The 27,650-nt window shown below is 31.5% G+C and overlaps 1 protein-coding gene across 2 annotated transcripts in view; it reads right to left on the bottom strand.

The window, feature by feature from the left end:
* The window catches only part of LOC145326262 (sodium channel protein Nach-like), a 104,490-nt gene that overhangs the window by 33,198 nt on the left and 43,642 nt on the right, over nt 1-27,650 (bottom strand). For both annotated transcript variants that reach the window (XM_080169468.1, XM_080169470.1), the window contains 7 exons: nt 25,979-26,040; nt 20,774-20,827; nt 15,357-15,446; nt 14,108-14,140; nt 6,029-6,118; nt 5,665-5,755; nt 2,641-2,751 (listed from right to left, as the gene is read on the bottom strand). In XM_080169468.1, the coding sequence (XP_080025594.1) occupies nt 2,641-2,751; nt 5,665-5,755; nt 6,029-6,118; nt 14,108-14,140; nt 15,357-15,446; nt 20,774-20,827; nt 25,979-26,040 (531 nt within the window). The remainder of the gene's footprint in view (nt 1-2,640; nt 2,752-5,664; nt 5,756-6,028; nt 6,119-14,107; nt 14,141-15,356; nt 15,447-20,773; nt 20,828-25,978; nt 26,041-27,650) is intronic.

Here is a 27,650-nt window from a genome sequence, read left to right as displayed (position 1 = left end):
TTTATTTGCTTCCATCAAAACTTATAGGTATTCTGGCAGGTGGGCAGGCAGGCAATTATGCAGTCAGTATTATGGCCAGGTAAATCGGCATTTTCCCTTAAAGTGCCTTGTTGAGCACAGCGTTCCCCTACCATAGTTTTCCAACAAATTAAAACAAGGGGGGAAGGACATGGATTTAAAGGGATAAGACAATGGCTGATAAAATAACTTACATTCCTAATGATGCTAGATTACAATTAGTGGTTGAAAGGTTTAGACACCAAACTTAATGAGCCAAGCAGCAATCAAAATTCAATGAAAGTCCCCAAAGTTGTTAAGCCAACAAATAAGAAAACGTTATTATAAAACTTTGGGGATTAGTATATTAATGAGAAAAAAAATACCCCTTAAAATTTTCATCAGATGCCATATAATCATAACTTTAAAAGATATAAAAGACATACTTTCATTTTGAGGATTTAATTTTTGAGATGCTTCGCTTTTAATGTTGGTCCTTAGAATCATTATTCCAAAAATCAAATTAATAGAGTAATTATATCAACAACAAAAAGTTGCTAAAGGCAGCATTTTTTAAATGGACGTAAAAACTTCCTGGTAACGCTAATTGAGTTGCTTACTTATTCTTTGAAAAGGGAGGGGGAATCTTCATTACCTCTTGTTATTATGTAATAAGGTTATGAAGATTTTGTTATTAATAATAATAAAGATACAATAACACACAAAAGAATGTCAATAACAAAAATTAATACTCGGAATTATTCAAGAAATTAAAAAAGGATTAATATAAATTATCAACTAACATTTTTTATCCTTTATATATTTTTTAGAGAAACTTCTCATTTTAAAGGTTTTGGATTATTTTTCTGCCCCTTTAGCACCCTTCAAATACAAAGCTTCTAGAAGCTAAGCAGGCACTAGTATTCGTATGACTGGAAAAGATTTCTATAAAACTAATTACCTATCTAATTATCTTAGCTCAAGTTTTAATTAAAGATTTTTTGTACATATAGGTCTAAACTTTTTTGTATCAGTCTGCCCATCTATTCTTTTATAATCAGTAATCATCATATATCTATATATTTATCTATTAATCCTCTTAACTATCTAGCTATGTGCTTCAGCCTCAGTTTTAATATACCAGCTATACATGTTAAATATGTGTAGGTATTAACCTATCATTGGTCATTTGTATTGTTTGACGTCATTTTTATAGGCACTATAAACAGTAGGGTGGGTCGATTTCGGAATTTCACATTAGAAGACATTGGCAAGGGTTACTGGGCCAATATAAAACCCTGTAAAACTTGAAAGAGGTTTTTTAATCCAAAAACAACGGGCGTGCGGGGGGTGTAAAATGTGCCCGCCCCTTATAAAACCAAAAATTTAAATTCCTTCAAACACAGGCATGTTGCATATCAAAATGACCGCATTGAAATGCTGATCACAGATCTGAAAATCGTTTTGAAAAATATTGATTCAGTCTGAAATGATTTTCAAATAACCTACTAAAATGAACAATTTTGACCAAATCAGCTGTTTTTAGGTACTTAATGAGATTTTATTCGAACTAGGAGCAATATTTTTCAAAACGACTTTCAGATTCGTAATCAGCATTTCAATGCGGTCATTTTGATATGCAACATGCCTGTGTTTGAAGGAATTCAAATTTTTGGTTTTATAAGGGGGTGGGTACTATTTATACCCCCCGCGCGCCGGTAGCCATAGAAGCCAAGTCACTTTTGAAACTTGAATGGGGCTTACCATACATATATATGACTTCCACAACTTATGATAACAGTAAAATCTAAAAAAAGGGTGAAATGGGCCCACCCTAATAAACAGCTTCATGAGTATTACAATAATAATCCTTAAACATATTTATTTATCTGTCTATCTACTATCCATTTATATATATCCATTTATCTAACCATCTAACTATCCATTTATCTGTCCATTTACCTATCCATTTATCTATCCATATATCTATCCATTTATCTATCCCTTTATCTATCCATTTACCTATCCATTTATCTATCCATTTATCAATCCATTTATCTATCTATTTATCTATGGACTTATCTATCCATTTATCAATCCATTTATCTATCCATTTATATATCCACTAATCTATCCATTTATCTATCCATTTATCCATCCATATCTATCTATTTATCTATACATTTATCAATCCATTTATCTATTCATTTATATATCCACTTATCTATCCATTAATCTATCCATTTATCCATCCATTTATCTATCCATTTATCTATCAACTCATCTATCCATTTATCTATCTATTTATCTGTCCATTTATCTGTCCATTAATCTGTCCATTTATCTATCCATGTATCTCTCTGTTTATCTATACATTTATCCATCCATTTATCTTTTCATTTATCAATCCATTTATCTATCCATTTATCTATCTATTTATCTATCCATTTATCTATCTATTTATCTATCCATTTATCCATCCATTTATCTATCCATTTATCTATCCATTTATCTATCTATTTATCTATCCATTTATCTATCCATTAATCTGTCAATTTATCTATCCATTTATCTCTCTATTTATCTATCCATTTATTTACTTGTCTACCTATTATCCATATATCTATCTAGGTATGTATGTACCTTAGCTCCGGTCTTAATATGCCAGCTATGCGTAGTATAACCCCCTTCCTCCGGTCCAAAGAAGTTTTTCTGTTCGTATGAAAGATCCGCTAATTCAGGATTGAAGGTCACCTAATAAAATAATCATGGGTTACTTAAGTAATTAATTAAATCGTGGGAGGAAGAGAACATTGGACTCTCAATTACACTAGTACTCATAGTTTTAAATGGCTTTTTTGACAAAAAAAAATTGGTACCCTTATCAAATTCTAATTTCATTAAAGTGAGTGTCCAAACTTTTTAGCCGATAGTTTTAATAGAAGGGGTAAATTTATTTAACATCATTGGGTTTGTATATCAATTTATCGTTTTAGATCACTGGTTAAGGCTTCGCAACAGCTCTTACAGATCGGGGTTAACAAAACTGGTATTTAATATCAGCGAAAAGCTGTGTATAATACGATGCGATATATAACTATTCCCATTTTTTGTAATTAGTATCAATATTACTGATTTATTAATTAATATGTACTATTTATTAGTCTAATGTACTGTAATATCTATTTCTAGTATATTATCAAAATTTAACTGTAAAAACTTTATTAAGGATTAATTAATGATTCTTAAGCGAAAGTTTTTTTACTAAAAGGGTTTGTACGTACATTAATTTAGGTATGTTATAATTGTGTGATCTAATCATTTATTTCAAACTTTCCAAAATAATTCCTGTTAGAGTTAGAAGTACGTCCACTAAAAAAAAAATCTATAGTATAGATGTATATACAGACAACTACCTCCCTTCCTTTTTCAAAGCTCTTTCGTCTGTATCTAAATTATTTTCTGCTATTTGGCTGTGTTAATATAAGCGACACCATTGGTTGATTTTCAATGACCCAATAGAAATGTTGCTCAAGTCGGTTGCGATGGGGAGATACAGTTATTTAATCTTTTCACACTCTAGTGTTTTACTCTAATACTAAAAACATACTTTTTATTATATAATTATCCTACTTATTTGATTTTTGGAATGATGATTCTTAGGACAACAAGGTGAAATATAATCAAGCCCTAAAAGTATAAGTATGACCTTCAACAGAATCCTGTATTTGCGGAATTTTGCACAAGTTTTATTCAATTTTGCTTCTACTTTTACATTAGTATTCTTCCTATTAAGTTTTGACACTATAAAATTGTTAATGTCCGTTCGTCGTACCGTCTTATTTTTGTTGTTGTAAAATTATAGGTAAATATAATAAATTTAAATTGCTGCGCAGAAGATTAATAAGATTTTTATACTAAAATCAAATTTAATTGGATACTAAATTTAAACTTAAACCATCCAATTAAAAATCAAAGTAGATTTAAAATATAAAATTAAAAATTATTATAAATTTTGTAAGTTAATTCACTCAAAAAAGCTTAATTATCCCAAGTTATAATCAATGAATGGGAAAAAACTCATAAAGTATTCTAAAAATCGCTTATAAAACACTTTTTAAAATTATATTTATTTCTTGTACAGTACTATTGTTCTCTAAATTAAGGTTAATTGTTTTATTGTATTTTATTTCATTTTCCTATTCTATAATACAAAGTAGAATGAAGTCTGTCATTCCGTCTGTCTGTTCCTTAAGATCTCGGTAACCACTGAACCGATCGGATTCTGCTCTTTAGGGAATATACCTACTGGTCCTGTGGTGGTTTTAGGTTTTTTTTCATTGGGCAGGTTAGGTTAGGTTATAGACTAGGGAGCCGAGCGCTGCGGCTAGGCAGGCAAGGGGGCCGTGCGCTGCGGCTAGGCAGGCTAAGGAGCCGAGCGCTGCGGCCAGAGTTGTTCGTCGTCGGGGGGGGGTCTAAGAGGATAATAACCATTTTTTTTTTTTTTGGGGGGGGGGTATGTAGAAATTTAGGTAGCTACAAATTTTTTTTTGAATTACTGGCTGGGGGCGAAGCCACTAGTATAATTAAAAAGTAATAGGAAGAGTATGCAATTTATTAAAAACAAGAAAATCCCAAATTTTTTGACATTTGTCTGTTGTAGAATGACCTAAGGATGAAACAGCAATAGATACTATTTTAACGTTCTTCGCTCCTAGCCTCTTGAGGAAGTTTGGGCAGGTAAGAGGTAAGAAGTATAGCTTAAAACCACTCCAATACATTTGTAAAGCTATCTTGAAAAGTAAACAAACATACATATATTATGGATGAAGTTATACATCGTTTTTTTGCCAAGATTCAAACACCTAACCTTCTGACAAAATTTAAACTTAGTGTAGATTGTGTCGCGGTCACTTAAACGAATCCAATGCCAAAAATGAACAAGTTTTTCTCGTAGTTGACTGCCAAAGTTTTTCCAATCAATATAATAAATGAATTAAGTTTTATCCAATTTTGAGGAAAGCTTTTGCAACAATGAACAATATAAGCAATATCAACAAATGGTTTTTAAATTGGTTGATATGAAAATGCATAGCCCCTTAGTACATCAAAAAAGTATTTTCAATTATGCATCGGGAAAGTAGATTTTTTAAAAACGCATACCCCTATCACCATAGAAATATCTTTAAATTATAGTATACTCAGCTGGGATATCAACTGAGTATCTTTCAGAGATCCCAAACCAAAGAGACGTACACAACTTATTCTATGATGTATTTTGTATATAAATTTTAATTAATGAAAAAACTGCTTTTTAATGGTGTAATTTTTTTCCTTATTCTAATATTTGTCCTTAGTCTACGCTGCTATTGACCGTTATCATCATTGTTTACAGTCTACTAAGATTATCATTATACAGAGAGAGAGGGGACATTGAAAAGTTTATTACACTAGTCCCCAAAGTTTTATGATACTGTTTTCCTATTCGTTGGCTTAACAACTTAATGACTAAACTGAACTTTGATTGGTGGGTTCATTGAGTTGAGTGTTCAAATGTTTCAACTTATTATTGTAACCTTCAGAATGGATAATTTTGTGTATCATGAGTAGGAATGTAATCAATTTATCGGCCATTGTATTATCCCTCTAGATCCCTGATCATTATACCTGAGGTTTTATAATAGAGCAGAAACCGAAATCAGTTCCAAAGAAAGGAAGAAAACTTGTTGTGTTCAGTGGCAGCTCTAAAGATCCATATCTAAACGTTAAAATTTGTTTAAAATATCTATCTACCTATCAGTCTGTCTGTCGGTCTGTCTGTCTTTCTTTCTGTCTGTCTTTCTTTCTGTCTGTCTTTCTTTCTTTTTGTCTGTCTTTCTTTCTTTCTTTCTGTCTGTCTTTCTTTCTTTCTGTCTGTCTTTCTTTCTTTCTGTCTGTCTTTCTTTCTTTCTGTCTGTCTTTCTTTCTGTCTGTCTTTCTTTCTTTCTGTCTTTCTGCTTGTCTATCTATCTATCTATCTATCTATGCATACCTGGCAGTTATAATAGGAGAGTCCCCAGGTTGCTCCACGGCCAGATCTCGAATGTAATCAAAAGTTTCAATGAAAAGTTTCCACTCATCTCTAAAAAAAAAGAGTGTAATAATAATTCAACAACAAGGATGACAAAATTATGGAAAAAAATCTACTTTTAAAATATTTTTATTAGACTTTTTAGTTGTTTGTAAAGTTAATTGAAGATTTAAATTTGTTTTCAGATGATTAAGTGGATTTTTGAAAATTTATCAATATCTTTTTTTTGGACGGGGTAATGAAATATTTTTTTTAAAATAAAGATTATTTAAATATTTTATGTTTTAAAAAGTTAGATATTTTTAATGTAGGTGAAACTTTTTGTATAATCCTATATTTAAAGTAGTAAGGTTTTTTATCTTTATAATAAGCTAAAATATAAGAATGGGATGTGCTTTTCAGGAATACTTTTTAAATGTCTTAGGATGGTTTTAGGATATTTTCTGGACCTACCCAGACTTCCTCTAGATGCTATGGGCGAAGAAACTAGATTGTAATAAAAACGGTATAGCCTAAAGAAAAGTTGTGATCGAAAGTAAAAATGTAATTATAACTTCTTTGGTCCACTTTTAAGCCAGAGAGAAAATGTGCACAAAATAATATTTATTAAATTGGAATTTTTATGCTCTATGATTAATCTTTTATTGTGAGGATAGTGCCAACCTTCAGAGGATGAAAACAATTATGCCCCTGGATGTAACAATGTATATAAACAAAATTACCCCTTTTGTAGTTTTAAATAAGTGATTGGCAGTTTAAATAATGAATCAAGATTTGATAAAAGTACTTAAAGTTTGGAGCCAACTTATGATAGCACTTTTAGTATATCTTATGATATTTTACAGTCAAATGTTTTTTTTACTCTAGAATTTTAAAATTTTCCTTTTAAAATAGTGATTTTGTTTCGGCAGAAATGTTCTATTACTTATACTTATTTAATATTTAAGTATTCCAATATTTTTCAGTCTTTTATAACGGTACCTAATAAAAAAACATAATTATTCATGTTTATCTTAAAATGAACCAAGTGAATATTAAAATATTATTGTCACCTATCAAAACCATTTTGTACCGGGGAGGACGAGAACAAGGAGTGTAAATTTTTATCAGTATCCAAAGTTTCATAAACATGGTATCTTATTTATTGGCTTAAAAACCTTGAGTACTTTTATTTAGTGATGATAGGTTTGTTTAAATAACCAATGCCAAATTTATTGAATCATCAATTCTAATACAGAAGTTGTGATTTTGTTTGTTATAATTGGATTTGTAAATCACTGTATCATCCATTGTCTTATCCATTAAGATCCCTGATTTAATATACATTTACAAATGTAAAGGGAAGATTTGAAAATTCTTATATTCAACGCAGCATGCAAATTGACCAAAGTACCAAAATATTCTTTTATAGTAGCACTATGAAATATAGAGGTCCAAGTCATTTCTATGTTCCAGGTTTCATCCTGCAGGTCCTGATTATCAAGGTCTCAAGCTACTTTTAATTAGATACTTCAATTCTAAACTGAAGATTTTCTTCATCTTAAACCGAAACTTTATAGTTTGAAAATTCTCAAAACATTTTTCGGGTATAGTCCCTTTCGTGGCAACGCCCCTTAAGGAGCGTTTTTCGTATTTTCACAATAGCTTTTCTCCTATTTCTAGCCCCTGCGAAGAGCTCTAACCCTGCGGGACAATCACCTAACCCAAGAAAACCTAACCTAACCTAAAATAACCTATTAAAAGCCATTTTGAAAATACTACGAATCGCCCCTTCAGAATCTTTGCCATGAAAGGGACTATACCCCATTTTTTTCTTGAAGTTAAGTAATAAAGAAGTCATGACCTTCACTGTATTAAAGTCCATCAATCTTAATGAAACAGTGGAACACCACAAAATTATCTAGCCCTCTATCCCTATTAGAAGCTGAGATGATATTTATTTTTGTATCTATCTATCTTAAAGAAAGTGAAACTGTCAAATAGAATGCACATTGCAAACTTAAAAGGCAACAGGTTTCTAGAATAGCAATGTACAAACAAAAAAACAGTAGGTTATTGGTTAAAATTATTGTATTAATACATTGTAACATCACATTATTAAATACTAAAAGAAATCACCTTACATCAGAACCCAACTTAACATTTATATTGGAGCTGAAACCTTTTAAAAGGCTTCGCAAAATATAATGGATGAAAAATTGATGTATGTACCTAACAATAATAAACAAAATTACGACACAATAAAAACTGTCCCGAATTTGTATTAATTTTGAGGAACACGACTCCAGTGACGTCATATTTTTCTTTCCCGAAAAAGGGAAGGGGGGAAGAAAATCTCTTCAAAAGAGATGGGGAAAACCCCCTTTTCTCCCATCTCTTTTTTCTTCCCCCCTTCCCTTTTTTCTTTCCCCCTTCCCTTTTTCGGGAAAGAAAAATATGACGTAACTGGAGTCGTGTTTCTCAAAATTATTACAAATTCGGGGCAGTTTTTATTGTGTCCAAAATTACCCCATCTGTAGATAACAATTATTGTTTGAAAGGTTTGGACACCATTAATTTGTAACCAACCATTAAAAAATTAAACAATGGACCCACCGGTTTTTTAGTCAACGAATGAGATAACCTAATTATAAAACTGTCGAAACCTGAGGTGGATTCTTAAAAAACTTTTTGGCTCACTTCCTGTTAAATAAAATCATAAAAGGGTTATTAACATAAGATTTAGTTTAATTTTTGTAGATTTTTAATGCAATTTTTGAAGATTTTTCACAATTTTTTTTAGCGAGATTCACTAATTCTAGTGAGGCAGTGAGCCAAAAAGTTTTGAAAGAATCCACCTCTGATTATTTTACAGCCCAATGTCCCTTCCCTGCAAAAATCTTAGGGAAAAACAAACAATTCAGCACATCTTCAAGGTAGCTTGTCAGAAAAACCCCTGAAAATTCTTTAAAAAGAATAACTTATTAGTATAGTCGCGGAAAGCTGTCCATGATGCGATGCGAAAAATAAGTATTAGTTACTTCATCCAAAGACTAAAAAAAATTTTTGGAAAATTTTGTTTTGCATGGATTCTATTTTCTGCAAATCTGATACATCGGGATGAATAAATAAATAAAGTTTGGTGTCCATTCACTTCCGCAGAGGTGTAGAGGGACAAAGTGTCTCCAAAAATCAGCCATGTGACGTCATAAAAATGAGGGATTATCTATTTCTTTTTTGGGGTTTTCTTTCCCCCTTCTCCTTTCATCTCCCTTATTTTTGTGACGTCACATGGCTGATTTTTGAGATACTTTGTCCTCTTATGCAGAGGTATTAAAAGGGGTCGAAGTAGCGACGTGAATTAATTATTACTTGAATCTAACATTAGATTATCAACTACTCTAATAAAGTAAAACTTTCAGCGGGCTAAAACAATGATCCCACTAGGGACACTTGTCATATTCGATAAGGGTGAGATAATAATAATATGCTCGAACTTAGAGCCTAAGCTTGCTCTAGGGACTGGTTTTTCAAAAAAAAAATATTGTACTCGAATTACTATTTGGGAATAATCACTAAAACTGTGGCCTAATACACAATTAATATTGAATATTATAATAACAGTTCAAAAGATTCTTTTATATTGTGTTATTATTAAAATGGCTCTCTCATTTAGGCTTATTTATTTGTTATTGTACACTACAGGGAGGCAGGGAACATTAGGCTGTTTATTAAGCCAGTCTACAATGTTATATATTAACGTTTTATTCTTTGTTGACTTAAGGACTTTGGGGACTTTCATTGAATTTAATTGGTTAGTTCATTCAGTTATGTGTCCACACGTTTCAAGCACTAATTGAAATCTACAGAATGAATAATTTTGTGTATCATTATTTGGGATGTAAATTAATTTACTGGCCATTGTCTTACCCCTTATATCGAAAATATTTACGAGTAACATCATGCATATGCAATGTGTGGAAATGAATGCACACCAGAAAGTTTTCCAATAACTTTATATACATTCAAAGTTTTACTTTCTGTTGTTAGTCGTTATTTTTATTTATTATTTATATATATACTAGCGGCTACTCCCCTAGAGGCCTCTAGTGGCACTTTAAATGTTTTTTTTCATATCAAATATATAATTATTGTCTATGTTGCCTTCAAGTCTCTACGTAATTTTTCGATTTTTTGGTGATTTCTATTAGGAGGGTGGTTGGTACCCTCCCCCAAAATAGGCATAAACCTTCCGGGGATCTATGAAAAGCTACACTGTAATAGAGAACCACATTGGTTTTGCGGTTAGCGATATCTTTGATACAGATGACAAACAACCAAACAAACAGACAGAGCTCCTGTTACATTTATATAAGGAATTGTGTTAGTAACAAAGATACTCTAGAATTGCAATATTTTTTTCCAGTAAGACCCGGTTCTCAGCAATTCTAAAAAATTATATATAGCATCTTTTTATAGACAGTTTACAACGATTATTAAAATAAAAATTATGAAATAAATACCAATTTTGTTAGTCTGGGCATTCGGCCCGTCGAGGCTAACAAAACTTCTTATAACATATGATTTTTTATTTTTAATATCCACGGAAAGCTGTCTATAATACGATGTGATAAATAACTATGGCGTTTTCCTCTTTTCCTAGGCAGGCAAGGGGGCCGAGCGCTGCGGCTAGGCAGGCTAGGGGGCCGAGCGCTGCGGCTAGGCAGGCTAGGGAGCCGAGCGCTGCGGCCAGAGTTTTTCGTTGTCGGAGGGGGGGGGGGGGGAGAGACTCAAATTTTTAAAATTGAAAAAAAAAAATTCTAAGAGGATAATACCATAACTATTTAAAGATACTTCTTGGAAATGAGTATCCATTTTATTACTCACTATGGGTGAATATTAATTATATGGAGATTTCTTGTGAACATTTCTTTAGACCAATGAGCATCTGTTTTGCTCTCTGTGTTTTTGGATGAATTTTGGGTGGTTAGCTAATCTTGTAAAACAATCGAATTTGGCAATAAAATCTAATTGAATATTGTACAGGATGTGCCACGCAAAATGCGAACGCTTATTACTTCCCTAATATTTGAGCAATCTTGGTAAAATAAAAACCTGCCAATGACTGTTTTATAGGATAATGATGAAAAATCCACAAAATTAAAAAAAAAATCTATGTAATACATAAGAGGTTTACTTTATTAATTTTAGACTAACCCACAAGAAAATATTTGCTTTGTTAACATTAAGATGAGTTAGGGGCAAACGGCTGGTCGCAAAGACTTTCAAAGTACACCAATAGAACCAGCTTTACATGACAAACAAAAAATTACCAAAATTGAAGAATCTGAGTTGTATATTCAAAAAAACCTTGTAGATTTTATTCTGTTAGCTTTGCGGATTTTCATCACTATACCATAAAACGGTCAGTGGTAAAACTTTATACATTTCTTCCTAGTAAACAATCAATAAGAAATAACAAGTTAGACATTAATTCCTGTGAAAAAGAGTAAACGGGATGTAATACGGGATAAATGGATGGTACAATTGAACTAACATTTATTCTTTTGGCTTTCTTGGAATAAGTAAAACAAGCGCAGCTTTTCCTTATTTGACTAATATATAAACTTCGGGTGCAGAATGCTGCATAAATATTTCTTCTTAGAATAGTTTTGTAGTTAACAATTTTATTAAGCCCCATTGCTCTATCCCTATTTTGGTATTATTTAAAAATGCACGGTCTTGTTTAAAAGTCATGGCGTTTTTTGGTTATTTATTTTAGACTATTTATAGCATTTTAAGGCTAAGCTAATTTATGTTATGTTAAATATTATTTATATTACTTATTTCTGTTTTTCCCAATAATAAGATTTGTCCTTTTTTATTAGTTGTAATTTTTCAGTTAAATCTTCTTTGATTGCGGTGTAAAGCGTACATTCGCCCCATCAGACAACCAACTCTCTGAGATACACAACCTTTGTCTGAGAAGTCCCAACTGTGCATGGTAACGAGTTGCGCCTGTTTTGGGCCAGGGCATTCCCCCCATTCTAACTATTTACGTCGTGCACCTGATGCGCTACGTGCTGAGCCACGGTCGGGGGTTTTGGGCGTCTGACATAACAGCAGTAGTAAAGTTTAAGCATAATATAAATAGCTACTTTGTTCTATACAAAAACAAAAATTCTTTTGAATTCTTGCAAAAAAAGATGAATTCACATTCAAAAAGAGAGCTGCTTACACCTACTCACTTTTCAAAAGAAAAAAATCTTTTCATTTATACAAGGATGACAACATCCATAAAAGTTCAACAAATGAGACGGGCATACAAATAAGAGAAATAAACATTTACTTATGTATAGTAAAAACACGTTTAATATTAAACATCACATAGCAGGCTTAACGAAAATTCAATATAAATCTACGCCCTTAAAATTATGCCTAATTGTTTAGTGTTTAGACACTCAGTATTTTTATGGGTACTTCCACACTCTCAAGAGAAATCCCCCCAAGAAAAAAGTGAAAACCCGCCAACTTTCTAAAATTTAAATTTAAAGTTGCGAGTCGACTTCTCCGTTTCCCTTCAAGGGTATTTAGACATGTTAGAATTGTCCTATCGATTTCAAACTTTGTATGTTGCATTCCTATAACAGTTTACGATTTTTAGATATCAACTCTATAATCGTTCGTCGCAGAAAGTAAATTCTTTTTATGTTAATAGGGCATACAGACAATACATAAAGTATGTTACAGGAATCATCATTCCTTGTGTGGCAACAATAAAAATATTAATCTTAGAAAGAAAAAAAAATATTTTAATGTTTGTTTGTGGTATAGTGTGGAAATAAATTATTCTGAACAAACCACAAGAGAATAAAACATTTTTATTTATAACACAAGGACAACAATTAAAAACATAGCAGGGCTATTATTTCAACGTTTATTTTGGTAGCTCCACTATAAACCAGTAAATCCTGGCTTATACTAAAGGCTTAAATTTTAAGATTATTTATTAAATATAATTTTCATATTCGCGCACAACTCTCTCTAATACAATGTTTTAATAGTTATTTATTGCATCGTATTATAAACAGCTCTCCGCGGATATAGAAATGTATTATAACTTGTTTCAATCCTATGATTGTACATTTTTATATTGATAGAAAACTGGAAATAATACGACACGATACATGATTTTATACTATGGATTAGAACCGGTTCTAATACAGCGGATACTAATCGGTTTCGAAGCCATACTGTAAATGTATATTATATGCTTTCGCTTTGATATATTACTTTAGCTTCGACCTACAGGAAAACTTATAGAATAGTGTCCTTTCTGAAAATTCTTTACTGTGCAAGAAAATAAATGCGAAATTTGGGGCTAAAGTGAAAATTAATGTATTACGACTTTACACAAAATAAAAAATAAACCATGGTTTTATTTTTAAGAGAATTAAAATTCGAAACATATTCATATTTCAAAAGTAAACTTTAACGTTAAGCAATTTTAGTTCATTACAATACCTATAATTTTGTATTCTTGGGGGGAAAGTGTGGGACTAAGTTTTTAAATTAGATATTCAATAGTCTAAAACCATTCCAAGAAGCTTCTCTAAAGAGGACAACTAAATCAATTTATTGCTTAGCGTAATAACGAGACGGGGTAGATTCAATTTGTGTGAGAAATGTAAATATAAATAGAAATAGAAATTCGGATTCTGAAATTTAGCAAGAAAAAAAAACTTTGGTATATACTTATGCTTTATACTTTTTCAGTCTGTTTATTTGAATTTACTTCTTTTTCAATATATTTGTGCTTCGCTACATTGTTTATGGTAAATTCAGTAATCGAAAGAATTTAATTAAATCTATTCATAGTGTCTAAAAAAAATGACGTCATACAATATAAATGTCCAATGTTAGACCAATACACAGACTAAATTATCAATGACATGCCAGTATACATTTTAATTGACCAATGGTAGGCCACTATGACGTCTTTATTTGTAGGCACTTAAAAAGCTACAATTTAAGAAAATGAAAAAACTTTGGTAGATTTACCTGAAATCTGTCCAATTTTCAAATTTTTCCCTGTTCATTATACATTTTATACATTAGATAAAGGATAAATACACAAAAAAATCCTATTAAAAAGATTAAAAAATTACATTTTTCGTTTTTAAGGGTAAATTGATTATATTTACAGAGTTGCTGCGCTCATAATGAAGCTTGTACTTTCTATGAAAAGATGAGTGCTTAATTAATCCAATCATCCTGTTTTTAAAAGCGAAGCTTTTCTATAATTAGGTTAGGTGATAGGTCCATCCGGATCGGTTAGCTCTTTTAGAATTGTTCTATCACATTCAAGCTTTGTAATGATTCCTGTAACAGTTACCTACGATTTAGAAAGCGTAGCAACTCTATAATCGTCATCCTATTTTAACATATAATTTCTAAAAATATTGATTCCTATTACAACAAGGAACAGTGTTAAACATCTCTATAATCAATCAAAAGTCCTATATATGTTCTGCGTTTTCAGTTCTGAGACTCTACAAGTGTTAATGTTCATTTGCCAAATAGTTTCAGAGCTTTGCTTTTATGGATGTTGTGATTCTTGTTATAATTGGATTAGGATTATACAGATTAATTACTAATATACTTATACACCTAGCTATTTAGAGCATTAATGGAATAAATATGTTAAAAATGTTTTATAACATCTGATGTACTGTAATATTTATGAATATGTCCGTTTGAATGTCCATTAAAATCTCGTAATCAGCAAAACTAATTAACTAGGAGGTTCGACATTTTTTCTAATCCTAGGCAGGTTTAAGGCTATTTGGCGGGGAGGTAGTTAAAACCCCAATAATACAAATACCCCAAAGAAAAAAAATAAAACCCCAAAAATACTGAAAAATCAGAGAAAAGTAATTGTAATCCCTTATATAAGAAGATAAAAACCGAGTTTTTTTGTTTAAGTATGCACTATTGGTCTCGAATCTCTTTTGAAACATATACATCTTTCATATTAAAAATATATGAAAAGTATAAGAGCAAAATTATATTAATTTAATTTAATTTTGTATTCAAATGTTTTGCTGAAGTTAAACTGCACAAAATTAAGTTATTAATAGATAGTCGTTTTTTTAAAATTTTAAAAAATAAAAAAATCCGGGACCGATCTTTATAGAGAAATTACTATACAAAATATTCGCTGGTTTCATTTAAAATGCCTAGCCAAGCATCGAAACTACCCACCCCAAAAAGTACGTATGTATAAAAAAATTAATGTATAATGTCCCTGATATTAGCATTTGAAGGGTCAGCCATGTCCAGAGTGTTGGTATCAGAATAAAGATGCCAGTGTAGGATCAACTTCTGTACAACTTCCTTCCTAAAATAAAAAAAATAATGATTAAACACCTTTTAGATTATACAATTACTGCCTTCAGCCCGTAGGGTATAACAAATCTGTTTTTTTTATATTATTTTCAATTTAACTTCTGCGGAAAGCAGAAAATTTCTATAATTCGACGCGATAAATGACTATTATAGATTAAATCTTTGGTGGAAAAGAAAATACTAAATGACTTTTTTTTTAAATGAATAAAAAAGCCAAAAAAGCATATATGAATGTCACAAAATGTGAATAAAACTGGTAAAAAATGGATATTTTCTATTTCCCTTTTAGATTGATCATCCATTTTCATTTTATTCTCTTGCCTTCAGCAGACGTTTTAATCAAAATAAATGTTTCTTACCACACAGTGGGAACATGATGCCATATTTTTAAGCAAAGTTTATCTATAACTAGGGTCGGTACGTCTGGCTAACCGTTTGTATAAAATGAACCATAAATTTCTTGGCTAATGTTAAAGATAAACGCCTGAAATATTTTCTTTTATGTTTAGATTTTAGATTGTCTTCGATCATATGTATATATCATTTTTTTGTGACACTGAAGTTTGAACATAAGCTCTATATTTGATATAGTCCGTCTGTCCATAAATAATTTTGTGCTTTGCTACTTAAGGTAGTCGTCATCAATGTTTTTAGAATCCAGATAATCTTTAACTAGAGTATATCTGTATGTCTTTCATATGTAGTTTATACTGCACCATGAACTATATATTTATATTTCTATGCTACTATTTTAAAGATTCGAAAATACTTATTTTTGGCAACTGGATAAAGTGTCTCAAAAATCAGCCACGTGCGTCATAAAAATGAGGGATTATCCATCTCTTTTTAATCTCTCATCTCCCTCATTTTATGACGTGACATGGCTGAGACACTTTGTCCAGTTATATTTTTGGTTTACTATTGTGTTGCATCAGATTTAGAAGGTTAAGGAGCATTCGCTAAAAAAAATATGAAATCCTCATTTTATAAAAAGGTTTTAGCTTTTATGGGGATAATTTAAGGAAAATTCAAATATAGATATTTGAGTAAATTGTAAAGTTTCATCACCAATAAAATTTCAAAGTGTAATTAAAATTTTAGCATATGTTGTAAATTTAACTACATGAAGCTTTAAGTTTTATTAATCTGTTTAATATATGGAAAGCTTAACTTTCGCTGTAAAATTTACTCACTTAGAAGAATTAAAATCGTTTGGAAATATTCTTAATTTTGTTTGAACTATACAATGATGCCAAGAAGAAAGATATTGATATTTTTATATACAACATCCATAAAAGGCAAGCTCTTAAATCAGAAGGAAGGAAACATTAATAATAACTCTTAACTTATTAAGCAGCACATTAATTTGTTAGAATAAAATAAATTGTACATAAATTTGTTGCAAAGTTGCTTGAATACGGGATACTGCATAAAGACAAAGATTTATTTTTAGGATTTCATCATGGAGATGATTTGCTTATAATATTGTACCTTGTTGTTCTAGAAAATTTTATTAAAAAACTTTAGATGAATAGGAAGATTTGGTCGGACCTCCACGTGGTCCAAGCGGGAACATCCATCCGGATGGCTAACCGACCAGGAGGCCAGAGGAGACAAAACTGTAATGTACAGGGCAACCTGGAACCTGCAGCCGTCTTTTTTTTGGCAACGGAGGGGGAGGTCAGTAGCCGAGTTCTCTCTCTCCTTAAAAACATGTAGGCCAGACACTGTTAGTGCAAACGCACGAGCAGTAGGCAGTGTACTATTGGTACAGAACGCCCTAGAAGAAGAAGAAGTTGTCAAAAAAATCTAATTTAAAATGTCATGTTTTAAATGGATGTAGGACTTTCTTGTAAGGATTATATAGTTGCTAAGCTTTCTAAATCGTACCTAACTGTCATAAGAATTATCATGCAAAGTATATACATTATATGCACATCAAAGTTTATATTTTTAATTTTCTTTTTTAAAGGAATATATATGAAATATCAAATAATGTTAAAAGTAAAAAAATAGACCGTGTTAATGTTACTAATATTCTGTGCTAATTTTCTAAATTAAAAAAAATGGGAGTATTAATTATTCTGTCTGTATGTTGAATAGTTTTAATTTACCACTTTTTTTAACTGGTTTTATCATGTTAACATGGATGATTTTAGAGGTCTTATTTAGCCCAATTATCTGGAGAACACGACCAATCCTCCAGACAACCAACCCATTGGTTATACGACCTTTGAATGGCATTCCTTACTGTACATAATAATAAGTTGCTCCTGCATTAGTCCAAGGCATTCCTCTTACTATAACTATTAATAAGAATAGGAACTATAACTAGGTATGGCAATGTGATGTTATGACAAAGACTTTTTTATCCTATAATATTAAGTGCGCAGTTTTTTTGTCTAAAGGTAATAGTTTTACTTTTCAGTGCATCATTAAAAAATTCTGGGGTGGTGATTTTAAGCAACTTTTTTTTACCTTCCCGACCATAGAGACTAGGGGTGAAGTAACTATTTAAAGTAAAATAAGGAATTGTTTTATCGATTACAAAGATCTCTAAAATAGTAAAGCTATTGTTAATTCTTCAACTTTCCAAAGTAATGATATTTTCTTTCTTGTTTTCTTTTAATACATGTCAATTTTTTCTGTTTATGTGATGTTTTGCAATTTTTATACATTTTTCCCTATTGTGAAAATGTCAGAATTATTCTGACTTTTTTTTATCAAACAATGATATTTTTCTAATATATTGAGCATCTGAAGAGAAATGTGAATCATATATTTTTCTATTAAGAAATCATATGGAAATCAAATGTATGCCCAAAATGGCTGAATAAATTACAGCAATCTGTAATTTCTATTCCATTATGGCTTCGAAATCGATTGATATCCGCTGGATTAGTACCGGTACTCAGCCATACTGAAAAACCATGTATAGCATCGTATCACAAACAAATTTCCACGAATATTAAAAGGAAAATCATAAAATTGAATTATTAATACCAGATTTGTTAGCCCGGGCTTCCGGCTCCTCAGAGCTAGCTAACAAAACTTGTGTTAATCTAATATTTTCTTTTTCTTTTGATATCCGCGGAAAGCTGTCTATAATACGATGATATAAATAACTATTTACTTAATTTTGTTGATGTAGAAATAAAAATTTATAATTAGCCAGGATGACCACATGTAGAGAAATATTTTGTTTAACACTTTTGTTACAAATTAATTAAAACGTTGATTATAATTTCTAAACTTCAAAGTTTGAGTTTTTAATATCAGTGGGATTTTTTTCAAAACTAGAACGTTACCTCATAAATTACCATATACGGGCGTGGATGCTGTCCATGACACTCAAACGCCAGATCCAACAACCTAATGCATTACCCCCTACTCCAACTATTAATGTCGCGCACCTGACATAGTAGCAGTAGGAACCATTTAACGTCTTTAGTTATGATGCTGTGTTAAGCCAATCAATCACCTCCCCGACGACGAACGGATGCGCCAAGTGTTGAGCCACGGATGCGGGCTAACTTGAACGTGTCTATGACTATAACCATGATAAAACAACCTATTTAAAGAGTACAAGAAAATTTGTGTATAATTTATACTATGCATGTTATTCACTGTCATGTCAAAACTTTACTTTTATCTAAAATGATTAATGAACAGTTTAATACCGAATTTTGTTTTTTATCCCTCTCTTTTCCAAGACCACTAAAAAACTGCTCTATAACTCATTTTGTTCTTTTGAACTGTCATGATTTTTTTGTGCACTGGAAAATATGCAGGGAGGAACGGGACAATGGGCTGTTCATAATAACGTTTTCTAATTCGTTGCCTCAACATTTTTGGGAGCTTTTTTTAATTTTGATTGATTGTTTCATTAAGTTAATAAGTGTCCAAGTGACCGTTTTAACCAGAAATTTTAATATACATATGAAATAATATTGTGTAAAATCATTAGGGATGTACAATGTTCATCAATTGATCACCCATTGTCTTATCCCTTTAGAACCCTGATAATATGTCTGTTCGATAGATTTTATGAGTTCCTGTCTCCACTAAGGCCTAGACCTTAAAAGGGCTCTGTTGTCATAAGTGGACAGAATTTTAGAGAAAAGATAATACTGGTAGCAGCGAATCTTCTCTATAATTCACTTTATTCGCAAGTCTACAAGAGAGCATTCAGAACACAAATTAATTGGTCCGAATGTCATGCTAAAAAAGACATTCATTATTATATGATAAGTAAAGGTTACGTTATTTTTTCTTTTCTTTACATTTCCCTCATTCTTATGATTACCATCTATTTTTTTGTCTGTTTGTCAATTCATTATTTATTTGAGTGTCGCTTCTTTAGGATGTTGTCATTTTTGTTCAATTTCTAAATAAATTATGTTCTAAGCTTACCTAGCTTACTAGACCACAATCTAAACTATCACATAATTGATGACCTGCGTTTGTCAGGGAGGGGGGGAATTGGGGAGGCTTGTAAATAAATTTGGTGCTCAACCCTTTATAAACAAGTTCTCTCAAACGTTGGCTTTAAAATTTTGGATAATAAAAATTGTAATTACAACCAATAATTTTAAGGGATAATTTTGTTTCTCACCATTGAGGATGTACATAAATGTATCGCCCATTGTTTTCATTGTCTTATCCCTTGAGATCCCTGGATTTTGCGTGCCAAGAATAATCTAGTCGCATTATTGGTTAATTTAAATACACACAAAAATCTTTGTATGTTAGAAATTTATTTTTTAAGTTGGCCTTATTGTGTCTGATTGACCATCTAGCTAGGGCAACAGCAACAAGCCCTTTTTACTCCATAGGGGGAGCATTGGCCGCTGACAATTTGTCAGTGTTTCTGTAACAATATGGTTGTCAGTCCTAAGCCCTATAATTGCGGCGTAAAGCATCCATTTGCCCATCATCAGACAACCCAACCCTTTGATTGCAGGACCATTATTTGAGAAGTCCTAACTGTGCATGGTAGTGAGTTGCGCCTGTTTTGGGCCAAGGCATTCTCCCTACTCTAACTATTTATGTCGCGCACCTGACACAGCAGCAGTAAGAACCATTTTTAACGTCTTTAGTTATTAACGTCTTTAGTTATGACGCGGTGTCGGACCGAGATTCGAACCTATCAACTTCATGAAGACGAGCGGGTGCGCTACGTGTTGAGCCACGGACGCGGGTTTTAATCATCTAGGGTAATAAATCAAAATATTTAATTTAGGGACAAAACGACGACTCCATTTTAAAAGTACTGTAAGTAGAATTTATTTTGGAAAAAAGATTGTTTTAAAGACGTACCTCAAAGCTAGCTCTTGAATTATCTGCTTCTCTTCTGAAGTTAGCTTCGTAGTCCTGACATAAAATAATATTAAATAAAATTTAATGAGTGTTTTCAAAGGTTTAGATTCATTAAACTACATCACTTCAAATCAACAAACTTGGTATTAAGATATTTTAAGGTTTTGAATAATTTTTTTAAAATTTTCTGTTATGAATTAAATATTTTTCTAATAAATAGCACGAATTAGTTGTTAAACTAATTAATTATAACAATTATCGGCTTTCAGACTGTTAAAATTAAGCTATTAAATTAAATGAAGAGAGTACATTATATGAAATGAAGATAAATTCAGTCCTTAATATAAACAGCTTTAATTAGGTAGCCGTTTTCATTGCAGATTAAACATAATTTTTAGCAGATGAAACTAGAGATTGACCAAAACCAAAAATAGTGTGCATTTAATCAAATTGTGCCGGAAACTGCGGATTGTTTTAGGTTGTAAAGCGACCGCGGTTGCATTTATATCTTATAAACTTAGTTATAGTAACAGAAGATCTGTCTGTCTGTATTTATGTCTGAGGAGATCGATTATTCAAACTTTTCACAATAGGTCTCCAACCCCCTAAGAAAACTAAATTTTTCAAAACTAATATACTAAAAAGAGAGGAGTCTATGACATCTAGGGACGCAGCCCCTAGAGTCCCCCCCCCCTCAAAAAAAATGTGGTGATTCCCACTCGTTTTGATACAATATAAAACATTTATTGATATCTAGATTATTTAATCACGGATTGTGTAGGATTAAAACATCTTTCTTTACATTGTATTTACAAAATTTAAATCAAAGACTGTTTTACAAAACAGCAAAAATTATAGTAAAAGTTGTTGATGTTGATAACACTGTCTTAAATATCTTATGTCTCTATATATTGTTTTACTAGCGGCTTCGCCCCTAGCCTCTGGAAGCATTGCCCCATGAGGTAGTTTTAAAAAAAATAAAAAGAAATTTTGGTGCATCGAACCATATATACTCTCACCCACAATTTTTTTTATTTGAGTGGGTGGAAAATTTCATTTTTTGGGGGGTTTGGGGTGTCCCACGCCCCAAGAAAATAGCTTAATACCATCACAGGACCAATAGGTATATACCCTGAAAAGTAGAATCCGATCGGTTCAGCTGTTACCGAGATCTTAAGGGACAGACGGACGGACGGACAGACAGACGGACGGACGGACGGACGGACAGACATCAAGCTACTTTGTATTATAGATAGGATTGTTAAATGTATTATTGAATTTAAATTGTACTTAATTGCAGGAACACTATTGTGGGTATAAAGAAGATAAATGAGGTTGGTCTGTAAAAGAATTTTTGTCGCGCGGGGGAGATTAAATATGCGGATAAAACTTTTACACTAGTAATATCCTAAAGGGATAGGACAATGGACGAAATGAAAATACACAAAATTAGCCCTTCCGTACAATTACAATTAGTGGTTGAATTGTTTGGACACTCAACTAAATAAACCAACAAATCTAAATTCAATAAATTCCCCAAGGTAAACATGTGAACGGTCTATATTTTGCTAAAGATTGACTGGGTAGAAAAGAAAAAAGTTATAACGGAAGTTCTAAAAAAGATAGTTAACTTTAGACATTATAGTAGCATTAGCTTCAGGATGTGTGTGTCATATTTTCCAGGGAGAGAGGGGACAATGGGCTGTCTATTAGACTAGTCCCCAAAGTTTTATAATAACGTTTTCTAACGCGTTGGCTTGAAATTTTAGGAGTCATTTATTAAATTTTGATTGGTTGGTTTAATAAGTTGAGTGTCCAAACCTTTTAACCAATAAGTGATTTACAGAAGGGGTGGTTTTATTTATAATCAAAAAGGATTTACATCAATTTATTGGCCAATCCCTTTAGATCCCTGTATATCTTCAGTCTAATGTTTTTGATAAATAGAATACTTCAACCCAAAATTAAAACCAAAAAGCTGATAATAGTTATTTCTCGCATCGTATTATAAACAGCTTTCCGCATATATAAATGTACTTTTATAAGATTAAACCAGTTTTTAGCAGAGTAGTGTTAATTCAGTTTAGCTGTTTACGAGATTTTAAGCTTCAGACACACAGACGGATAGATAGACAGACATACAGAAAGGCAGAAGGACATACATTAAGCAACTTTGTATTATAGATTGATAAACACTGAATGGGGGAAAAACGCCATGCCAAGATTTCCATAATGTTTATTGCATATAAAAATAAGTTATTTTAGATAACCTGAGCTGGATCTTTAAAAGCGTAGCCGTTGCCGTAGTCGTGGTCAGAGTTACAGCCACCAACCTAATAGCGATCTTTAAATCATATTAACCACGCGTTGTCGTGGCCACAAAAAAAAATGCGATCTTTAAATCATATTGGCAACGCGTGGTCGTAGTCGTAGCGTGGTTAACCACGCTAAAAGTGACCACAGTCCGTTAGTGTGGCTAAAGCGTTGCTAAAGCCACAGCCATGACTACGGCCACGGCTACAGCCACGCCAACGGCTACACATTTAAAGATCCAGCTCTGATTAATATTGAAGGCAATGATGCATTTTCATAAACGCATTTATTATAAATTTATCGTATGTTCCAAGGAGGGAGGGACATTTGGCTGTTTATTACACTAGCAACTAAAGTCGTATAATAACGTTTTCTTAGTCGTTGGCTTAACCACTATGGGGATATTTATTAAATTTTGATTTGTTAGTTAATTTAATTGTGTGTCTAAACGGTTCAACCACTAATTGTAATCTACAGGAGGGGTAAATTTGTTAGTTTTCCTTTCCTTCATTTAAAAGATATTAAGGGATAAGACATTGGATGATAAATTAATTTATATCCCCAATGATCATGTTTAAAATTGCCCCTTTTATAGAATAAAATTATGTGTTAAAAAGTTGGGACATGAGTAGTTTTGAACTAAGTATCAAAACCAGCATAAGATCTTAAGATTTTAATCCTACTAATGATATAATATGGCTTTTACAGGGTGTTATTTTTTAATGGAATCAAAGTATTGCTTAATATAACCCACTTGCCATTAAAAGAAATTAATAATCTATGTCTTAAATTCTTCATTGGGTTGGGGAGTTTTGTATAAGAAAAAAATGTTTAGCAATTCTCAACAAATTATGCCTCAAAAACCGGTTTTTCCAAAGTACCTATTTTTGGAAGATTTTTGGATCATGACCAATTTAAAGAGTGTGCAAAAATGTGTACATTTTTAAAAATCAAATTGCACGGCTTGTGTTAATAGTAGAAAATTGTTACGCATACCGTTAGAATTGTCATAAACTCTAGTTTTTGGAAATACATGTATCGTATTCATGCTATTTGTAGTATAGAAGCTACGTTGGAAAATGTGAGAAAGGTTTAAAAGTTTTCAGAAAGTTTGGACATTTTACCACGTAGCTCCTGAACTATACGCAGCACAGGAATACTTCTTAATCACCCAAAAACTAGAGTTTATGACGATTCTAACAATATGCATAACATTTTTCTACTATTAACACAAGCTGCGCAATTTGAATTTTAAAAATGTACACATTTTTGCACACCCTTTAAATTGGTCATGATCCAAAAATCTTCCAAAAAAAGGTACTTTGGAAAAACCGGTTTTTAAGTCATAATTTGTTGAAAATCACAAAATATTTTTTTCTTATACAAAACTCCCCAACCCAATGAATAAATTAAGATATAGATTATCAATTTCTGTCAATGGCAAGTGGGTTATATTAAGCAATACTTTTGTTCCATTATAAAAAAACACCCTGTATACTTTGGATAAGGATGTAATTTACAGTCTAATGTCCCCTCCCTCCCTGCTGCATGTATTCATATCTGTTGCAAGCATGTAATGCTCGTTTAACCTAGAATAATTCCTTTCAGTAAGATAAATTATTGAATGTTCACCCAGGGAGGAAGGGGCCAAAGGACTGTACATTACACTAGTACCCAAAGTTTTATAACCATAAAACATTGTTTACTTTATTGGTTGTTTTCAAACTAGTAGTGTCAAGGCTTTTCTAAGAATGATTTAATCTACAAAAGGGAAATTTTGTTTATTATCATTGGATATGAATAGCAATTTATCATTGAATATCTTATCCCTTAAAATCCCTGATGTTTCTGCCTTTTGTCATTTCTTTATCAATTTGGCTGTACAGTCATGCCAAGAGATAACAAGTTAATATACAGTTTGGTGCATTTACGTGCATTAATAATTATTTCCCCGTTAATTTTCATGGTTCAATAATCATTGTTGTTTATAAAACATCTAGGTTACGTCCGTCAGTCTTTGGCCTAGATGTTTAATAAGGCACAACAATCTGTTAACCTTAATTAAATTTTTTATCAGACGAACATTTTTGTATACATTTAGTAATAGTCGTATATTTTAAACTAGAGGTGGCTCGATATAATTATCTCCCTATTGGCTAGTTTTCTATATGCATATCTATTTCTCAATAAATCTATTTTCCTCACCCGGCATTACTATCTAAAAGAAAGTAAATATTTAATAATCTAAATGATTTTAAAAAGATTTTTTAAATTATATTTTTTTTTACATTACCATCACCAAAGGGTTAATGATGATGATTACAATTTTAGTTTAATATTTGAACACACAAAGTGTCGCCACAATCGAATTCTTTTAAAACAGAGTTTTCTTAAATTTATTATATTATAAATTCAAATTTTCTTTTTTATGATTAGAAATTAAATACATTGATATAAGGTAAATAGCAACATGAAATTAAAAAAAGGAATTTATTTCTAATAAAGTAAAATAATGGGTCTTATCGTTCTGGGCAATGAGAGTTTATTATGGATTATTGGAGCACTATGAGTTTTAAACAAATATTCCTTGGAAAACTTGAGCTCATTTATAGACATTTATTTCCTATATAGATCTGACATGGATCTTGAAGCAATTAAGCAGGCCGTTTTGTACATGTTAAAAATTGGAAGATTTCATTAAATAAAAGTTATCGCAAATATACTTAGTAAATAAATTAATTATCTAAGTATTAATTGTATGATTTTTATTAAATTTTCGTGGAAAATTGGTTGTAATACTATGCTACACATTATTTTTCATTATGGCTGAGAACCGGTTCTAACCCAGCGGATATTAATCGGTTTCGAAGCCATTCTGTAAAAGATGCTTACCTGCCCGTGTAGAAGGTTTGCAGTAGTAGATTAACATGCGAGGAATTAGATACTCCAAGGCTCTGAAAAAAATAAATATTTTATGTAAAAATACCTAGCTTGACAACTGCACTTTAAAAAGTAGCTGGAAAAAAGATGGCCTCAGCTCTGTATTTAGTATTCAGCCGCCAACTATCACCATAGTGTCGGCGGCAGTTACAATTATCTAAACTTACGAGAGTCTAACTGTTTTGTAAGCTTGTTTGCAATGCATACTATGCATGTAGTACGGCAACAGATAGCTAAAACAAATACAAATACGACCGCTTGCCCAGAGAAGAACACAAAGTTTTATTGCTTCATTATGAATTGCATAAAAAGTATATTATGCAAAGTGCACTTTTATATGTCTGACTATTAACAAAAATACCTATTCTCTTTAATGCATTGAAAAAAAGAATTTTTATGATTTTCTATTAAAATTTAGGCAAATTATTACAATATCTAATTTGGATAGAAGGGGGAAAACTTTAATTTAATTAATAGGATATCATAATAGGGACGTTAAAAATTGTGCTAATTTAGACAATAGATATGCAGCATCAGACAAAGAAGAATGATAAATGCCTTATTCCATAAACAGCTGCAACACATTAAATTTCTCAGTTAAAATTCCCAATAAAAGTATGTGCAATCAAAGGGTTACATAAATTAATTAATTTAAAAAACTAATCATAATCATAATGTTGAAACGATTAGGTTCTACTCTTCAGGGAATACCTACGGGTCCTGTGGTGGTTTTAGGCTATTTTCTTGAGGTTGGGACATCTCCAGCCCCCCTCAAAAAACAAAAAATCCACCCTTTTTCAATTATCTATTGAGGCAAAGCCCCGAGAGGCTAGGGGCGAAACCGCTATTTTACATGGAAGAAGTTAAAAATACAGATATATTATAAAAAAAATCGAAAGGAAACCTGGAAAAATAAGATATTAGACATTATAATATTTGTATATGTTTTATTTTTATTTTACAAATGACAACTCATATATTTTCAGGAAAAATAAAAATATTCCAGCAAGCATGCAGCTATTCATAAGCTAATCTTTTCTATAATAAAGGTCTGTATGACAAGACATTAGACCTCATCCAAACGTTAATAGGTTCATATATTAAAGTAATAGGATGACTGTTTATCTATGTTTCTCAGAGAGTTTTCTATTTTGGTTCAAATACAAATATATGTATAAATATGTAGCCAAATAAAAAAAGAAATCTTATCCGGCCTTCCCTCCCCCCAAAAAGAGAAAGATTATTTTTACTTATACTTTTAGAAATATTTAAAGGGGTGGGTCGACACCCTGTCTCCAAAGAGTTCTCTATGGGAGGAGCCAGTAGCTTACAAGATAATAATAAATTGTGACGCACAAGGAGTCAATAATAGATTTACCAGCGGCTGCGCTCCCAATATCTAGAGTAGAATAGTTATTTCTCGTATCGTATTATAAACGGCTTTCCGCGGATATAGAATGTACAATAGAAGGCACCGGCTAAAAAAACTGGTTTTAATCTTATGATTGTACATTTCTATATTCGTAGAAAGCTGGATATAATATGATGCTAGACATAGTTTTTGTCGTCTGAAAGGGGTTAAATTGAATAAAAATGATTAAAATAATAAAATATTGTAAAAATG

The sequence above is a fragment of the Acartia tonsa genome, chromosome 8, assembly GCF_053477335.1.
Source record: "Acartia tonsa isolate MP-2025a chromosome 8, ASM5347733v1, whole genome shotgun sequence".
NCBI classification, from domain to species: Eukaryota; Metazoa; Arthropoda; class Copepoda; order Calanoida; family Acartiidae; genus Acartia; species Acartia tonsa.
The sequence above is the reverse complement of the archived record's forward strand: the minus strand, read 5'-3'. Positions and strand labels throughout refer to the sequence as shown.